The sequence below is a fragment of the Schistocerca piceifrons genome, chromosome 9 (genome assembly GCF_021461385.2).
Source record: "Schistocerca piceifrons isolate TAMUIC-IGC-003096 chromosome 9, iqSchPice1.1, whole genome shotgun sequence".
Lineage (NCBI taxonomy): Eukaryota > Metazoa > Arthropoda > Insecta > Orthoptera > Acrididae > Schistocerca > Schistocerca piceifrons.
The window spans coordinates 173,240,878-173,258,319 of record NC_060146.1 but is presented as its reverse complement, the minus strand read 5'-3'; the positions used below and the strand labels follow the sequence as shown (position 1 = coordinate 173,258,319).

General features: G+C 39.7%; 1 protein-coding gene across 1 annotated transcript in view; it reads right to left on the bottom strand.

Annotated features, from left to right (window-relative positions):
* LOC124716820 overlaps positions 1 to 17,442 on the bottom strand; it is a 157,108-nt gene that overhangs the window by 106,952 nt on the left and 32,714 nt on the right. The window contains exons 7-8 of the mRNA XM_047243371.1: positions 12,644 to 15,359; positions 7,511 to 7,812 (exon numbers count right to left, since the gene is read on the bottom strand). Coding sequence (XP_047099327.1) covers positions 7,511 to 7,812; positions 12,644 to 15,359 — 3,018 coding nt within the window. The remainder of the gene's footprint in view (positions 1 to 7,510; positions 7,813 to 12,643; positions 15,360 to 17,442) is intronic.

The window sequence follows — 17,442 nt, the reverse complement described above, 5'->3', positions numbered from 1 at the left end:
CCATTTCCACCGGTTATTACACATTTTAACTAAAAACTAGTTACGATGCATATTTTTGCTCTATGTTTACAATATTTTAAAAAATTAGATGGGTGGTCTCTAGCTCAATCTAATTTGGGTGTCTCACAGTTTGATGACAACCTAGAACTGCATGCAATCGCTAACCGAGAGGCCACTTCCTAGCGAAATTATTACAGAAGAGGAATAGGAATTGGCAGACAGAGCCCCCAGTTAATCCCCTCTGCTGTCACACCATATGCGGCAGCAACAATTAAATTAAACTATGCAAGCTTTCAGTCGCACATCCATTGTTTCAGTTTAGCTTTCAATTTACATGTACAGAGTTGAACGTGTTTACGACGTTTAGTGTGTTAACGTGTTGTGTGTAATGCCACCCGAAAAAATAAAAGTCATTTCGTGGATAGCTGATCATCCTGGAACATTTACATATGACACAATTGTTTTACATTGTCGATTTTGCGAGAAAAACGTTTCATGCAAAAAAAGTTTCAAATAGTCCAAAATGTCAAGACAAGTCTTCATATAGCAGGAATGTAGAAGAAAGGACCACGACAACAACAGACAAGAGCAAGTTGCAGTAGCAGGGATTTGTCCAAAGGTAACCAAAAAGTGAATTTAAAAATGGATCTCTGTGAAGCATTAATTGCAAGCAATATTCCTCTTCAGAAACTTACAAGCCCTATCCTCAAAGGCTTCCTGTGCAAATATTGCTAAAATACATCAGATGAACCAACACCGCGAAAATTACATACCGACGATTTATGTAAATGTTCTGGAAGAAATATGCAAAGAACTCAAGGACAGCACTATCTCAATTTCTGTTGGCGAAACTCCAGACACTTGTGGCCATTACATTGCAAATTTAATTGTTGGTGCTTTTAAAGAACAGCTTTCTCCTACCTATTCAGCAGTCTGCAAAGAACTTGAAAAAGTAAATCATTCTATGATTGCCAGATTTGTGAATGAGGGTATTAGAAAAATATATCCAGAATTTTCTGCAGATGAAAGGGTGTTTGTGTTTATTTCAGATGCTGCTGCGTATATGATCAAAGCAGGAAGAGCCATCCGAGTATTTTATCCCATTTTGATTTATGTGACATGCTTTGTTCATGGAGTACATCTCCTTGCTGAAGAAGTACATTCCACTTTTGTGAATGTAAATAAAATGACTTCGTCCACAAAGAAAGTGTTTCTAAAGGCTCCTGCTCACATCAGGACTTACAAAGAAAAACTATCGAATGTGCCTTTAGCTTCCGAACCAGTGGTAACTCGGGGTATGTGGGTCGAAGACGTGTCGTTTTACAATGAACATTTCGAGGCCATTAGAGGGAGAGTAAACGACTTCGATAGTGCAGAGGCTTTGGCAGTTTACCAGTGCAAGGAAGCTTTTAATGATTCCAGTATTAAAAAAGACATTGCTGTGATTAGCACTCATTTTTCCCACATACCTGCAAGTGTTAACAAGCTTGAAGCTCCATGTTTGGCATTGAATGAATCTATTCAGTTAATGAATAAAATTATTCCAGTGAATTCCTTATTGGCAGAGGTATTCCCAAGAAAACTTGAAGAAAAGCTTGAAAACATTTTAAACAATAACCCAAGCTCCGAACCCTTGTGCCAAATTGATAATTAATGGGACGGGTAAACTTTTACCAGAAACAATAAGTGCCAACATAGCACCCAAATTCAAATACTGCCCAGTTACCTCAGTTGATGTAGAATAGTGCTTTTCTGTTTATAAAAATGTGTTGAGTGATGGAAGACACAATCTTACTACTGAACATTTGGAACTGTACTTGGTCGTTTATGTTTACAATAGCAGAAAAATGTAAAATAAATTATACATGATGCTTTGGTCCAATAGCATTAATTAAAAGTTTACACTGTTCAAAAAAATTCATGATTGTATGTTGAAGCTTCCTAGCAGATTAAAACTGCGTGCCAGACCGAGACTCGAACTCGGGACCTTTGCCTTCACAGGAGAGCTTCTGTAAAGTCTGGAAGGTAGGAGATGAGGTACTGGCAGAAGTGAAGCTGTGAGGAGGGGGCGTGAGTCGTGCTTGGGTAGCTCAGTTGGTAAAGCATTTGCCCGCGTAAGGCAAAGGTCCCAAGGTTGGTCCGGCACACAGTTTTAATCTGGCAGGAAGTTTCATATCAGTGCACACTCCGCTGCAGAGTGAAAATCTCATTCATGATTGTATGTTGTTTTTTAAATAAAATATTATGCAGTTTTTGAGCGTGCCCCTAAAGTGCGTGCGATATTTCTCAAATTTGCTCCTGTACATATAGACTGCGGCTCACCCGCATCACATCGGCTTGTTACTGACAACAATAGCAAAGAAGGAACAATTCTTGAAACACGGTATGTATCCCCAATTTCCAACTTTTTAGACAATAATCCCAGAAAGCCCCCCTTCCTAACCTCTATCAGAAAGTATTCAGAAAATATCAGTGTTCTAAATGCACCGATTTTTTGTATGGCTGGTGCTCATCCTCATAATTGATAAGTACAGGTTCAACTTTCAGATATAATGCACGCAGCAACTACTATATTTTTTAATTATTTGATCTAGCATATTTCAACACTTTTCATGCATTTTAAAGTATTTTTCATGCATATTTTAAGGTTTTTATGATGCACATAATGCAGTCTCTAGTGATAATGCTGTAATTCTAAATATTATTAACAAGTAGTATGAGCAATTAAAAGTGGAAATGAGTTTCTAGAGGATGGGCAATATTAGGGACTTCATTGACCTCAAAAAACAGAAGAAAATTGGTAAAAACTGTTCATACAAGGCTGTGAAAAGCATTTTAACCAATAATTTGCAAATGAGATAAGTGCGTGCAAAATTTGTTTCCAGACTTTTGAGTGATGAACAGAAGGAGAAATCTTATGTCACTGTGCATGGATCTGAACGATCATCTCCATTCAGATCCAGGCTTCATGTCCAAAATCACAACTGGAGATGAAACTTGGGCCTGTGAATTCAATCCTGATACGAAAATTCAGAGTTCCCATGAAAAACTAGTGAATCTCACTGGCCTAAAAAGGCCCATCAGTCAAAATTGAATATCAAGGTCGTGCTCATTGATTTTTCCAATGCTGAGGGTATAATGGAATCAGAGTTTGTTCCAAGGGGAACAACTGTAAAGGCTGAATTTTACAAGGGCATACTACAATGTTTGTGAAACGATGTACGAAGGAAGAGACCAGAAAAATCGGGAAACAGCTTTCTTCTTCATCACGATAACAAGTCGTATCACATCTTGCTTTTCATTTGTAAATTTTTGGCTGGAAAAAGTGTTCCTGGCTATCAATGTACATCTTACTCAACAGATTTAACACCATGTGACTTCTGGTTCTTCCCAAAAACTAAAACCACACTTAAAGGAAAATGTTTGGATGCCATTCCTGACACTAAGAGGGCCAGGACAGAGCAGCTGAATGTCCTTCCAGCAAAAGCCTTCCAGAAATATTTTCAGTCATAGATTCAATGTTGGGATAATTGTATTGCAGGCCAAGGACAGTACTTTGAAGGAGATTCAATCAAATTCCATGTAAGCTTATTATTCTGTTTCTAACAACACCATTCACGGTATTTTTTTTATCACACCTTGTATGACACATCATAGAAGTTTATGAGACTTACACTGTTCTGGATGTAGATTTGCTGCAACATTTGAGTCCAAATTTTCCTCTATCTTTATTTGCTTACAAGGTAGCAACTAGACGATGGCATTACGCTGTAATGTAGAAACTTCAGTGATTGATATAGTCTAACTGTCTGAATAGTGCAGTCTAGAATACAATTTTATTTATTTTTGATGGCCAATTCCAGCCAGTATAGGCCCTTCACATCTACATACAACTATGGATGACCAACAAAATTTTTGGTACAGGGTGCAAGATTTAAAAAATTGCCAGTTTTGAAATAACTGATCCGGCTAGTTTGAAACTGAGCTTTGGTCCAAAAAGTAAACCAGACAAGAAGTATGCAAAGCTGTTTGTATCTCCAAGTGATTGTCAGTTATCCAATTGGTATATTTAAGGTAGAGCACATGTGATACTCAAAACAGTATGTATTTCTATAGCAGCCTACATACAAAGTACATCTTTTTGTGTTATTAAAATGAATATGCATGGGATCTTTTTGAAACAAACCATCGGAAATTACAACCTCATATGATTAAATCCAGGTATGCAAAAAGTTATTAAATAAAATTTGAAAATGTTCACAAACACTCCCTTAATGTTGGGTTGAAACTGAAAATTAAAAATCTGAAATAGGAGAAAAATACTGACAATTCAGAATTGTTGGATATCTCAAAATGGAGAAACAGGGAACACACATTTAAAAACAGTCTTACTCAACTTAATGCCACCTAAAAACTGCTTCTTACAGAATTTCACATCAGAGCACATTAATCGTTACTGTATTACTTTTACACTTTCTATACTTTTATTTTACGTTTCTCGCCACAGAGGAGGCACTGAGCTGTTATTCCATCCCGAACTTTCTCTTGTTTTATTTTATGTTTAATTGCGTCCTCAGTCCTGCACCATTTTAATGCTGACTGGCACAGCTGAAGTTGAAAATCAATTTGTTCTGAAAGAACATTTTTTGGGTTCGTTAACTAAACTGTAGCCCAGGGCCAATATACGACAAGATGAACATGGGATGTCTCCCAAAATTGCCCTTAAATTGGCCAGCATAACTGGCTTAATAGATTATGACTGAAGTAAGGTGGTCCTCGTCTCTCTAGCTTGACAAATTATTGTGCAGCTATGCCAACAGGGATGCATAATTCTTCGTTCTATGACTGCATACTGTACTGTATTACACGTCCCAAAGAGTTGTGAAAGCCCAAATTCATGGAGGAATATCTTTACAACTCTGAAATTTTACTGTGTTTACCCCTCTCTTCTAGTGCATAGAACGGCATTTTCTTTTAGTGATTGATTCATTTGGGGTCTTAGAATAAGTATAACTGTAGATATCTACATGGATGTATCTACAACATCTATTAAAACAGCTCTGATGGGTAATACTAAATGTAGAATGGGCAAGTCATGATAGACCTCGTTCATTCACAGAACCAGTAGAGCACTGTTGTGATTCCGTTGTGAAGCAAGGGGAGGGGACATCCTCAAGGGAATTGTGGAATGTTGATGGGCACATGTACTGCTGCCATTTTGTGAAGTGCTGGGAATCAGTATGTGAGTGTTTCGGATCAGTCCTTCCTGCAACTCAATAAGAGCAGTATGAGGAAGCCACAGAGAAAAGATTGAGGGCTTTACTTCATCACTATTCCATAAAGGATCACTTCCGTCTTGAAACTGCAGTCACACCAATGAATCTACATAATTTCCCATGAACTGTGTAACAACCAGAAAAAAAATAAACATATATAGTAATTGCACAAGCCACATTATTTCCTGTCATGTTCAACTACATTAAATTTACAGTTTTTGAGTAACAATCATTTCCAGAAATTCTTTAGTCAGTAAGAAGCCTGTATTCAGATACCAGGAGGGGGCAAAGTTTTCGTGTAACATGAGATTCTTCCAGATAGTGTGTTTCACTATTATTCTCTTAGGCCAACAAAAGATGTTTGTGTGAGTTGAAGACTTATTTTTAGGTAGTTAGTAAAGCGAGACCATCCCACTGTATGTGCTTTTGCTGAAATACGTGAAAAGATGATGAAAGAAGCGTGGGCACTGGGCACTGACAAAGCATGATGGTGATCAAGCATCTCCACCTGCTGTGCTTCAGCGTCATGGCTTGGCGCTGTTTTGGCAAGCAGAACAAGACACGGTCTACAGTGTCGACAGCAAAAAAGGCAACTGATATGTTCAGGTCTTAAATGTCTTTTCAATACATTCTCATACATGATGTTACGAAAGTCACTTGGTTTATGTTGTTCTGGCTTACGAAAGATCTTACGGGTCTCAACTTTCTGCGGAAGGAAATGATGTCTACGTGGCCAGGAAGAGAGGCAGGTTCACATCATCAAGAAATCTAGAAGAAGGTGACCATGAACATTGAAGAAGGTGGAGGGGACAGTTGCTGCAAAGAGTTTTTAGATCTGAAGGTGGTCTATACCAGCTGAAAAGCTTCATCGAAAATAAATGAAGTTTTGATTTAGACTGTGTTATTCAATCAAAGTAACAACTCTTCTTTACAATAGTAAATAGACATTTTAATACTTTTTAGGTGACACACACAGCACCCCTTCAGAAGGTGCGGATTCTACTGTCAAAAAATTGTCCAAACTAAGTATTAATTCACTGTGCTGCTATGGAGTACGTGCAAAGTAACAAGATATCAGGACAGATACTTGTTGGTAGCCTTTTTCTTCTTTTCTGGAGCACTGATATTTTACAAGGATATCCGTTTATAGATGTGATCTATGGATGAATATAGTATTTTGATGCAAACAAACAAAATACTGAGTTTCAACATAAAACATTTTTGTGGCTTCCTAGCTTTATACCCAAGGCTATAAAAATAAGAGAATTGTACATTTAAATTAATATAATATGTACAAAAATAGATGGACAACATAGTTAGCCTGATGGGCAATGAAGAATCTACTGCAATAAAATTTTCAAGAGCTATTTGCTGTACGTCCATGACATTTTGGAAAGCATGTGCCCACCTCCGGATTTCTGCTAATGCCTTCCAGAGGATGTAAGGAGAGTGTATGCCATATGAAATGATCAGAGCACACTACAAATTTTTGGCTAAGGGCATGCAAAAATTTTATTGTATTAATGTTTTGCAAAAACCTTCATCTGTATATAAAAGATCAATGACTATACTATGAAGCTTTTTTTAGTGCACAAAGCATCATGAACAGTACAACTGATCATTGCCAACAGTAACACATTGTGTGAATTCACAGCCATTTTTATATGTATGGCACGCTGTTTTGAGCAGATACACAACAACGGCTCTTTAAGTGAACAGTAGTTGTTCGACTTAGAAAAGATCTTCATAAATACAGCCCTAGTGGAAATGTGCCATCACTCAGTAAATTTACTGTTCCTCATAGAGTTATATTTTCATCACACACTTCATGCAAAAGCTAATAATGCTGTTTATTATGGTTTTAGCTGTCTGTTACGGTTATGTAAAATGCAGCTGCATGAGTGGTTGCCTATCTCCCCCGCTGTTCTTGTTACTGAAACTATACTGTTGCTCGATTTCACTCACATGTACACTACTTAATAAAATTAAATCGTTCAGAAATTGCCACACAATTCCACTGTCACATTTTTACATGCACCATAAACATGGTGCATACACAAAGAAAAAAGCAAAGCCAGGAGAAGTGAAGCACAAGGTGATTAACAGATAAGCAACGGACAATATCACAGTACATAAATACGCAGATACAATCAACAACACTCACTGAAAATGTAATTTATAAGGATGATCAAAAATAAACTTCACGAGGCACAACGTCTACAATCAGTACTCACTTTGATGACAGTCTTGAGCGTGCCAGTGTAAGGTGCCGACTTGGGCACTGGGGGTGGCGGGGGAACGGCGTGGCGCATCGTCAGGCCCAGTGCCCACAGGATAGACACTTTTTCTGCCTGCTCCTCTGGCGTCGCCTCAGGGAGCTTCACCGGTTCAGATACTTCGGGCGTGACAGTGGGTGTGTCCTCACTGATGGTAGCTGCCAAGTCTTCATCATTAGTAATTCCTCCAGATTCCTTTTTAGCAATGCGGTCCAGAATTTCTTCCAAGACGCACTTCACATCTGAGGAGAGCTGCTGTTCTGCTGATAAAAGATCCACGAGATGGCTTTAGGAATAAGAAATTCTAATAAGCTTTTACAGTTACTTTGTACACAACAGTATACATTTTGATTAATCATTTATTTATATTGGAAGATACTACTTCTTCCTTCGAGAAACTATATTTTGCAGAACATGTGCTGTGTTGGATGAGTGATAACTGAGTTTATTGCTTCCCCAAAATTTTCGTATTGTAACTGTGGGACATTAACTGTTATAAAATCTATCAGAGGATGTGTGAAGTTATTTGCTCCTACAATCAATCATGCCTAGTTCAAGCTCATTCAGTTCTCTCTACTGACTTATTCTGACAGAAAGCAAGTTTATGGTATTTTTATTCCTGTGTGTGTGTGTGTGTGTGTGTGTGTGTGTGTGTGTGTGTGTTTGCTCTAAGGAATTAGGAACTCTTGAGGCTTTTCCACAGTGTGATGAAAGGAGCTGCAGTTTTTAGTCCTAAAAAAATAAAATAAATAAAAATAAAAATAAATTAAAAAAAAAAAATCCAATCCAATATGCAGCTACTAAAAGTATTTAAGATGCAGACTTTTGAAAGCATCAGAACTTCATTTTCAATGCAAAACAAGAGGGGTACAGCTTGATCCTACGAGGAGAGTAATGAAGAAGTGCCCTTGAAAAATGCCAAACAATAATTCCATAGTGTGGTAAACTACACTTATCACTGCCTGTCACTCCACGCTGGCCACACAAGCAACTTGTTGCGCTGGCATGCCACAGACATTATTTCATGCCCTGAGCTAATGCTCGCTAGCCGTGGATGTGAGGACCGACACCAGACACTCCACCATCGGCCTACAGCTCTATCTACGACACCAACTAGCTGTGCCGACTCAAAACTAGTGCTGTCAATTCCAATGACATCTACGATTGTCTCCATCTAGGCTGACGTGAGCCTCCAGAAATCAGCCTACACCATATCATTAACTGTTAGCTATCAAGCAACCTCGAAGTTTGGACATGTTGTTATGCTACAGACTGTATCACTTCTCATTGTACTTCCATGTTATGCCATCATGCATTGTATCAAATAAACAAATTCAAAAGTAATTGTTTGTTTGTGTGGTCTGCCACAATACAGAGTGTCATCTGGTGTTCAAGTATGGTCATTTAATGTGCTTACTTCTTAAGTTTGTCACTGGCCATAAATGATTTTTCATATATTGGTATTATGTTGAATCATCACTTGCTATTTTAGAAGGATGCTATTCATGCCATTTTTCCGCTTTACCTCGGAGGATGTCTCCCACAGTCAGAGACAAAACGTCAGGGGAGAATTTTATTTATCAACCACAGCCTATCAGCCCTCAAGTTTTAAGTCAAGACCATAATGGCTGTGAAAGCCTACACTGTATGATCAATTACTGTGTAAGTCTATCCACCAATGGAAGATGCAAATGATGAAGACAAGGATGCTTTTTACGAGCAGTTGCACGATTTATTTGATGAAACAACCAGTCATGATGTTACACTTCTTATGAGTGATATGAAAGCATTACTTAGCAATGTTCGTAAAAGCATTCAATATGTTGGACCCTTTGCAACAGCACAATGCATTTATGATAACGGTTAATGTTTCAGATTAATCTATACCCTTCTGAGGTTCTGTATAGAACATAAAATGATACATAAGATAACCTGGCTTCACCTGACGGAGACACTTTAAATGAATTTGATTATATTTATATAAATAGTCAATCGACATCATCTTTGTGAGATAAATGAATCTACCATGCCGCAGATGTGGAGTCAGACCATTTCTTGGCCTGAGCAGACTTTAAACTGAAGTTCAAATCGCAGCAATGCTGGGTGTGTGTAATTCTGTTGTTAGTTTGCAATGAGTAATATCTTTTATTTGTCGAGACTAAGTTTCTGGCAACATCCATTATCAAACTTTGTGTCCGAAACTAATCATCGCAAATGAAGGATATTTCTTATTGCAACTTCGACAGTGCCACATGTGGTGTCACCGCCAGACACCACACTTGCTAGGTTGTAGTTTTAAATCGGCCGCGGTCCATTAGTACATGTCGGACCCGCGTGTCGCCACTGTGTGATCGCAGACCGAGCGCCACCACAAGGCAGGTCTCGAGATACGGACTAGCACTCGCCCCAGTTGTACGGACGACTTTGCTGGCGACTACATGGACGAAGCATTGCTCATTAGCCGAGCCAATAGTTAGAATAGCCTTCAGCTGAGTCCATGGCTACGACCTAGCAAGGCGCCATTAGTAACATTGCATGTATCTAAAGAGTCTCACTTGTATCGCCTGAATCTCCAGATGTACCAAAAGGATGGATTAAAGTTGAGTATTACAGAAGCTACGTACTTTTCTTTATAGCATTCATTACGTATCCTGTTTCAGACCTCATGCCATCCTGCTTTAACTTAGCGCGTGCCTTTCGGCTTCCTCTCATTGTGTCTAGGCTGTCTTGTCCAGCCACAACACCACAAATAGTAGTTTCTGCAAAATAAATTTCTGATCCGTTTCTCCTGCATCATGCTGGAGGTTCATAAACTGAAGTGACACTTTTAATGCAGCAAAGCCAAAAGACATGAAAGTAGAAAATTCATTCGTAATCTGCCTTAAAAATTGATTCCGGGCATTTCAAGATCTGACATCAAAATGGAATGTTTTAAATTCAAGAACTCTGTGAGATCATGTGCTGAAAAAACAATTGGATGACGAAGGGCAATGAAGATAGAGCAAAGGATTCAAAACAGAACTGGACATCTAATAGCAGAAAGAAAGATGGTAAAGCAACACTGTGAACAAGCAAAGATGAAGAAGAGCTTCAAATAGCTAAATGAAAATATACCAAAATAGACCACTGAGACAAAAGCGGTTGTAGAGCTGAGCAAGAGAGAGAGAGAGAGAGAGAGAGAGAGAGAGAGAGAGAGAGAGAGAGAGAGGTGGAGGGTGGGGGTTGAACAGAAAGGTAGAGGGACACAAAATGCGGCATCTCAAAATGACACCAGGAGGACATTCTATTGTATGAGATCACTGCTGGAAGAAGCCTGACGGTTGAAGCATTGTTCCAGATTGAAGAATCCCTGAATCGGCACTGTTGTGGAAACCAATGGATGGCTTCAAAAATAGATTAAGGCCTTGTAAAACCTGAAAAACTATTGCAAAGATCTTCAATGGAAGGACATCAACTGGACAGAAGCTGAAAAATTTTGCCTAGTATGCTACCCAGCACTGGAGGAACTAACTCCAAGTCTAGTGTGGTTTACACTTTTCGAATGATCACAGGTGAGTTTTTTGCTATAAAACCAGTTTACAAAAAATAAATTAAATAAATAAATAAATACTAATGGTACGTGCATAATGAGATTTTGATTTCCTTACCCAATTATGGTAGGATCAGTAAGCTGATTGTTGGCACACCAAGTAAAATATAGCCGTTAAAATTGTCTTATTTTTGAATATTACCCTTAAAAAGGTATGCTTTCAAACAGTAATTAATTTTGTCAGAATGATGTATTCAATTTAATAACTGGTCACGTGTAACAGAAATACCACCACATGTAAAGTTTTTGTTACTACATCACTGTAGTGCCATTTGACACTTCACACCATGAATAATATTGTGGCCAGCAACCAAAGACGTTGACAAGGGGATAATTTCATAACAAAATTGCAACCGAGGTTTGAGGAAGGCCGGCATGTACCAGATTCCGTGTCAATGTGGCAAGTCGTATATTGGTCAGACGATGCGTACCGTCGAGGATCGATGCCGTGAACACCAGAGGCACACTCGACTGATGTATCCGAGCAAGTCGGCGGTCGCTGAACATTGTTTGTTGGAAAATCACGCTATGGAGTATGACTGCACGAGGATTCTGGTACAGACGTCGAGATACTGGGACAGCGTTGTTTGAGAGGTCATCGAAATTCGCACATATGACGACCTCATAAACCGTGACTGTGGCTATAATCTTAGCAAGGCTTGGGAACCAGCGATTGGGTTAATCAAGAGTAAATCGAACAAACGTATAGTTGCGACGACCACGGCAGACAGAGCCATCACACCGACGTCATCTCAGACGCCGTCGCAATCTGTTCCACTGCGCGACCGTGGCGCGGGGCGCGGACGGCGGGTATTTAAATCGGCCGCCGCGACCGAACCCAGTTCCCTCTGAGCATCCATAGCGTACGGATCTCCGTGCCGGCACGTTCACCTGATGATGGCGACATGTATGATCGCCGAAATATTGTGCCCGTTGGGCACTATAGACCGGCAGCACACCCGTGGATATTTTGATTACGATACATTTAGTTTGTCCAGCATTTAATATTTGATTAATTGTCTCGATTGTTTTATCTTAATGTTGAAGTCATGTTTTCAAACAAGTGAATAGGGATTGAATTCTCATTTGCAACCTGTTTAGTCAATCATTACCGTCTCTCACGAGCAAATAAAACATTATACTGGGTTCAGTCAACTGACATTTTTTGAAGAATAACGTATCCCACTTTGCCTGTTACCTTGACTTAAAAATCAGCATAAATGTTTATACATACATATCAGTATTGTATGAGAACTCTTCTTGCAAATTGTTCAAACATGCACTAACAGTGGCACAAAAGTGCAGTAGTAGACACACATGACTGACATGTGCTATAACATCAGAATCAACTGTTATGTGAAACATTCAATCATATCATCAATTTTTTAAAAAAGGTTGCTGAAATGACTAGCTGAATACCAGAAACCCATCTAATATCAGCAAAATAACTGACTTTACAACAGTTCTGAGAATTGTTTTTATGATTGTAGAACACATTTTACCTTGCTCCGTTCCAGGTTCCGTGGTCGGTGCTGCGTTGCAAGTTACGGAACCAAAAGAAGCCAGCTCACCAGTTCGACACGATGACAGGGCCTCTATGTCCATAAACAGATCATCCGTCTTTACTGCCTCATCTCGCAATGTACTTTCTGCAGGAAGCTCCATGGACACATCCTCTGCAATGCTGTCTTCCACACACGCTGCACTCATGAGTGTCGCAGGTTCCACCGATTCACTTTCTGGAATACTCTTTTCCTCGACCACATCCATTCCTACCTTCCCTACAGTGTCCGAGGCACTTTCCGCACAGCTAGCATCTTGCTGCCCACATTTGCCAAAGGAAAAGGCATTATTAATTTCAACTTCAGACGGAGTCAAATCCGAGACCTGTCCCTCTACTGATGTGAGCGAGTTTTCTGTGTCTGTGATACTGTCTGTTATGTCCCCACAACCTTCCACACCAACCATATCACTTGTAACTGTATTTGCAAAGGTATCCATCGATTCTTCGATAACTTCAGGTGGGTCACTTCCCGGCCCCGGAACGACAGCTTCATCTCTGCTGGCAATTGAGGCCTCGTCTCCACTTTCTTTACTGCCCGAGGACTCATTAGCTGCCAAATCTGCAGTAGTGGTAGCTCTCACCTGATCAAATTCTACTTCCACTTCTGCAGGTACAGCTTCCGCACCGGATGTCGGTGTGGGATGTTCTATGATCTGAGCTGCTTGTACAGGCTCTTTTTTACTAGGAACAGGCACATCACTATCTGCTATCAGGTAGTTAGTTATACACATGTTTGCAACAGGAAAGTCTCCCTGTACTCTGCTCGCACTGCCGTGAGCAACCTTGTCGCCAGATTCGGCCCAGACACCAGTAGCTTTTCTACTGGTCGAATTGACCGCCGGTGATTTTTGCACCTTCTGAAGCAGTCGCAACCTCGCCCCTTCACTGAGGCTTCGCTTCCTGTGCAGTCTCATTTGTCCCAACCTGTCCTTGTACAGCAGCCTCTGTTTATTACAAGGATCCAAACTGCGCCGCCGATTAATACGCTTAACTGCCGCTCGATTTTGAAACCTGGAATGCTGAGTAAATTTCACAAAACTATTAGCAGGTCTCACAAGGACAGTACTAGCTGGTAGGGAAGTTCCTTTCGCAGTCACATCATCTACTGCCCTCACAACAGTACTACTGACTGGTACAGTAGGTAGCATACAGGAGATTTTGTTTTCTGTTGAGACAGTTTTAGCATTTTCCCCAGTAGTAGCCAGTAGGATGGTTCCTTTGGTCATCACATCATCTACTATCCTCACAACAGTGCTACTGACTGGTATAGCAGGTGGCACACTGGAGACTTTGCTTTCTTTCGGCACTGTTCTAACATTTTCCGCACTGTCACTTTCAGTCCTGTCACACGCCGATTCCAAATTAGACCCCTTCGAAACAGGGCCACTTGCCCCGACATCACATTTAGTTGCGGTCGGTGCAACTGCACTATCAAAATTACATTTGGCAGGGCTCGAACTTATCCTTTCTGATTTGAGATTCTGTTTTACTTCTGGAGTTTTCAAAGCTGCACCTTCATTAGTGTCAATACTTTTCTTCTCCACTATTGCCACAACAGTTTCACTTTGTACTGTCTCACCTTTATCATTAGTTGACTGTGTTGTCTGAGCATTATTGGCAGAATCAGCATTGGAGATTGGTGGGAGTTCAGTACATGCCATGTTCGTGACTGGAGGAAGTTCAGTACTGGAAGAATCTTTGGTATCATTAGCACAAGACGACACTCCTACGCTGTCACACACACTCTCACTACTTGCAGTCTTAATAGGTGAGTCTATAACATTATTATTCACAGGAGAATTTTCACAATTACTCTTTTCAGTCTCTTTCACCTCCATCTTTGGGGAGTGATCACACAGCACATCCATTCTTTCAACCTCCATCTTTTGGGAGTTATCACATACCACATCCATATTTACACAGTCTTCTCTAACATCACTCACTAAAGGCACATCAGCTTCTTTCATTACAATGTCCTCCACTTCTTTCATTACTACATCTTCCTTTTCTTTTACCACTACAGCTTCCACATCTTTGGTTGCAGCACCAGCCTCAGCCGCTGAATTTGCACAGCTTCTCTCGCTGTCATCTTTGGTATCAGTAACTTTATTACAAAACACAGTCTCTTTCTTCTCCAATTTTAAGGAACTTTCATCAGTAGCATATTTGGCTTCTTTACTGCAAGGCAACTTGCAGTCACACAACTCTTTGGCAGTAGCATTAACTTTTTTCACTAGCAATTTCCCGGTATCTAGCGAGTCCTCCAGTTTTACTTTACACGAGTCGGCATGCAGCTTGCTCGGTTTGCATTCATCCTTAAGGCACAGGTGATCAGACTCTTTAGAACTCTTCAGACTAACATGACTCTGATCTTCAACATCATTAACCAAGTTTTTAAGTTTGTATTTTGAGCCAGTGTCATCCTTTAGTTCTTTAATGTCAGCTTTGCTCTCCTTCGAAAGCTTCGATAGCTTATTCTTCAACTGATCTATCAGCGGTTTTCCTGGTGATAAATCACCATTTACGAGTTTTTCACTTTTGGTTTCCAACACACTGTCTGGAAGGTCTGTTTTTAGTTTGACACCTGTCTTTGGCATTGGCTTGCTATCAGCAGCCTCCTCAGCCTTCTTCACTGTAGTTCCGCTCTCCAGTTTCTGAAATGTGGGAAGATAAACGAATTAGCACTGATAAGTTAAATATTGCAATATGCTATTTTACCTCTCCACCGATTACAAAAGGCTTTTAATCCCCCGTTATGTAAAAATGTGTGTCTGTAGCATTAAGGCAATGATTTATACATAAAGTTACCAATAAAGTATTATAACAAGAGCAGAGTTCAAATAAAACTGCAAAGGTTAGCACAAAAATTTGCACCAAAATGCAACTTCAGCAACAATTTTTGTAACTCTAAAATACACAATTAGCAAACGAAGCTGGTAGGGTGAAGGAATAACAGCACCAAAGAACCTAAATTTTCCATGACTCCCAGGTGACATCTTTACAGATAGTTCAAGTAACAATATATTCTCACATATTATAGGTTCACTATGATTAATATTTTTGCTCAGGAATTAGAACATAGCTATTACTGTGGATACTTGTTACATTAAGCCAAAGATGTCCCGCGAATATAAACACATTACTGCACATAAACAAAAACTGAAGGCTATTGTATCCCTCGTATGGAACTGTAAAACTAAAATAATGTGCATACAAAATTTATAGTGTAAAATATTTCACATAGAGAAAATTCAAGAATGTAAGTTGCTATTTATTTGCACTTTACTGCTGTCAACTCTAATATTGTTGAACTACATATAATATGCTACTGCATACAGTTTATAGAACAAATGGCTTTCGGTTAGACTTTCAGAATGGTCGTAGCAACACATCATAGATTATAATAATGGAATTCCTAAACAAAGCAGTGTGGAAAATAAGGAAAGACAAGGCTATAGCTGAGTGGTTGCCTTTTCCTATTTCATGTATGTACATGTATACACATTAATAAATTAAAGTCTGCTGCAACATATTTCTGTTGGTATGTGGAGGCTCACTTCAGGAATTATTGTAGGGATTTTGTTATGGTTTTCACTAACAGATAATACTGTTTCTCAAGGAAGGTCTGCGTACATAATATATATGCAATGCCAAACATGTCACCCGGCAGTAGATACTTAGTGATACCCATGTGAAGCCAGAGTAGGTTGCTAGTAACACGTAAAGATATTACTAACTGCAATCATAGCGTAACCACAGGGGCTGAAAAATGGGAACACTGTGAGAAATGTCTGAACATAAATGCAGATGGTAACCAAGCCTGCAGGTTGCGCTGTTGGACCTGAATGTGAATGCTACCCTTGCGATGTACTCAATATGTTGCAAGTGTCAGTCATGATCAGAACACTGTTCTGTGTAGTTGCAAGTGCAATATATTGGAGCTAAGTCAACTTGAACATGGGTAAATTGCTGGCGCTCGTATGGTGGGTGCTTCCATAATCAAAGTAGCTGAAGTGTTTTATGCTTCAAGAGGCACCATACTGAAGATTTATACGGCTCACAGGGAAAGCAGAAAAACATCATCTGTTATGTGACAATGTGGAAGGAAGTGCATGTGGAGTGAGTGGAATGGATGACCACTGAAGAGGATTATGATTAAAACTAAGAGGATGACAACTGTTGAAGTCACCACAGAACTGAACGTCACACTCGTGAACCATCTCAGCACCAAAATGACACAAAGGGAACTCAATAAGTACGGCATTGCGAGGCGAGCTGTAATTCCAAAACCACTCAGCAGCTATGTAAATTCCTGTAACAGGAAAATGTGGTGCCACACCAAAAAAAATCTGGACTTTGGGGCAATGGAAGGAAGTAACTTGGTCAGATTGGTCACGATTCACACTGTTTCCAACTTTTGGTTGAGTTTACATTCGAAAAGTGAAAAATATGGTGGGAGTTACTGATGATTTGGCCAGCCACATCATGGTATTCCATGGGTCTCAAAGTTACTCTACAAGGTTGCATTACCACTACAGGTTATGTGACTATTTTGAATGATCAGGCGAAAGGCTGAAGATCGGAGTATCTGAAAAAGATCTATATGCAAAACTGCTGTAGCGAAGATCTTGGAGAATGTAAATACTATAGGATTATGAAAGACCACTTACTGAAAAGCAGAAGCATTGAGTTGTCAACAGGCACACACAAAAGAAGGCAAACTTGCTGGCTCTTAGA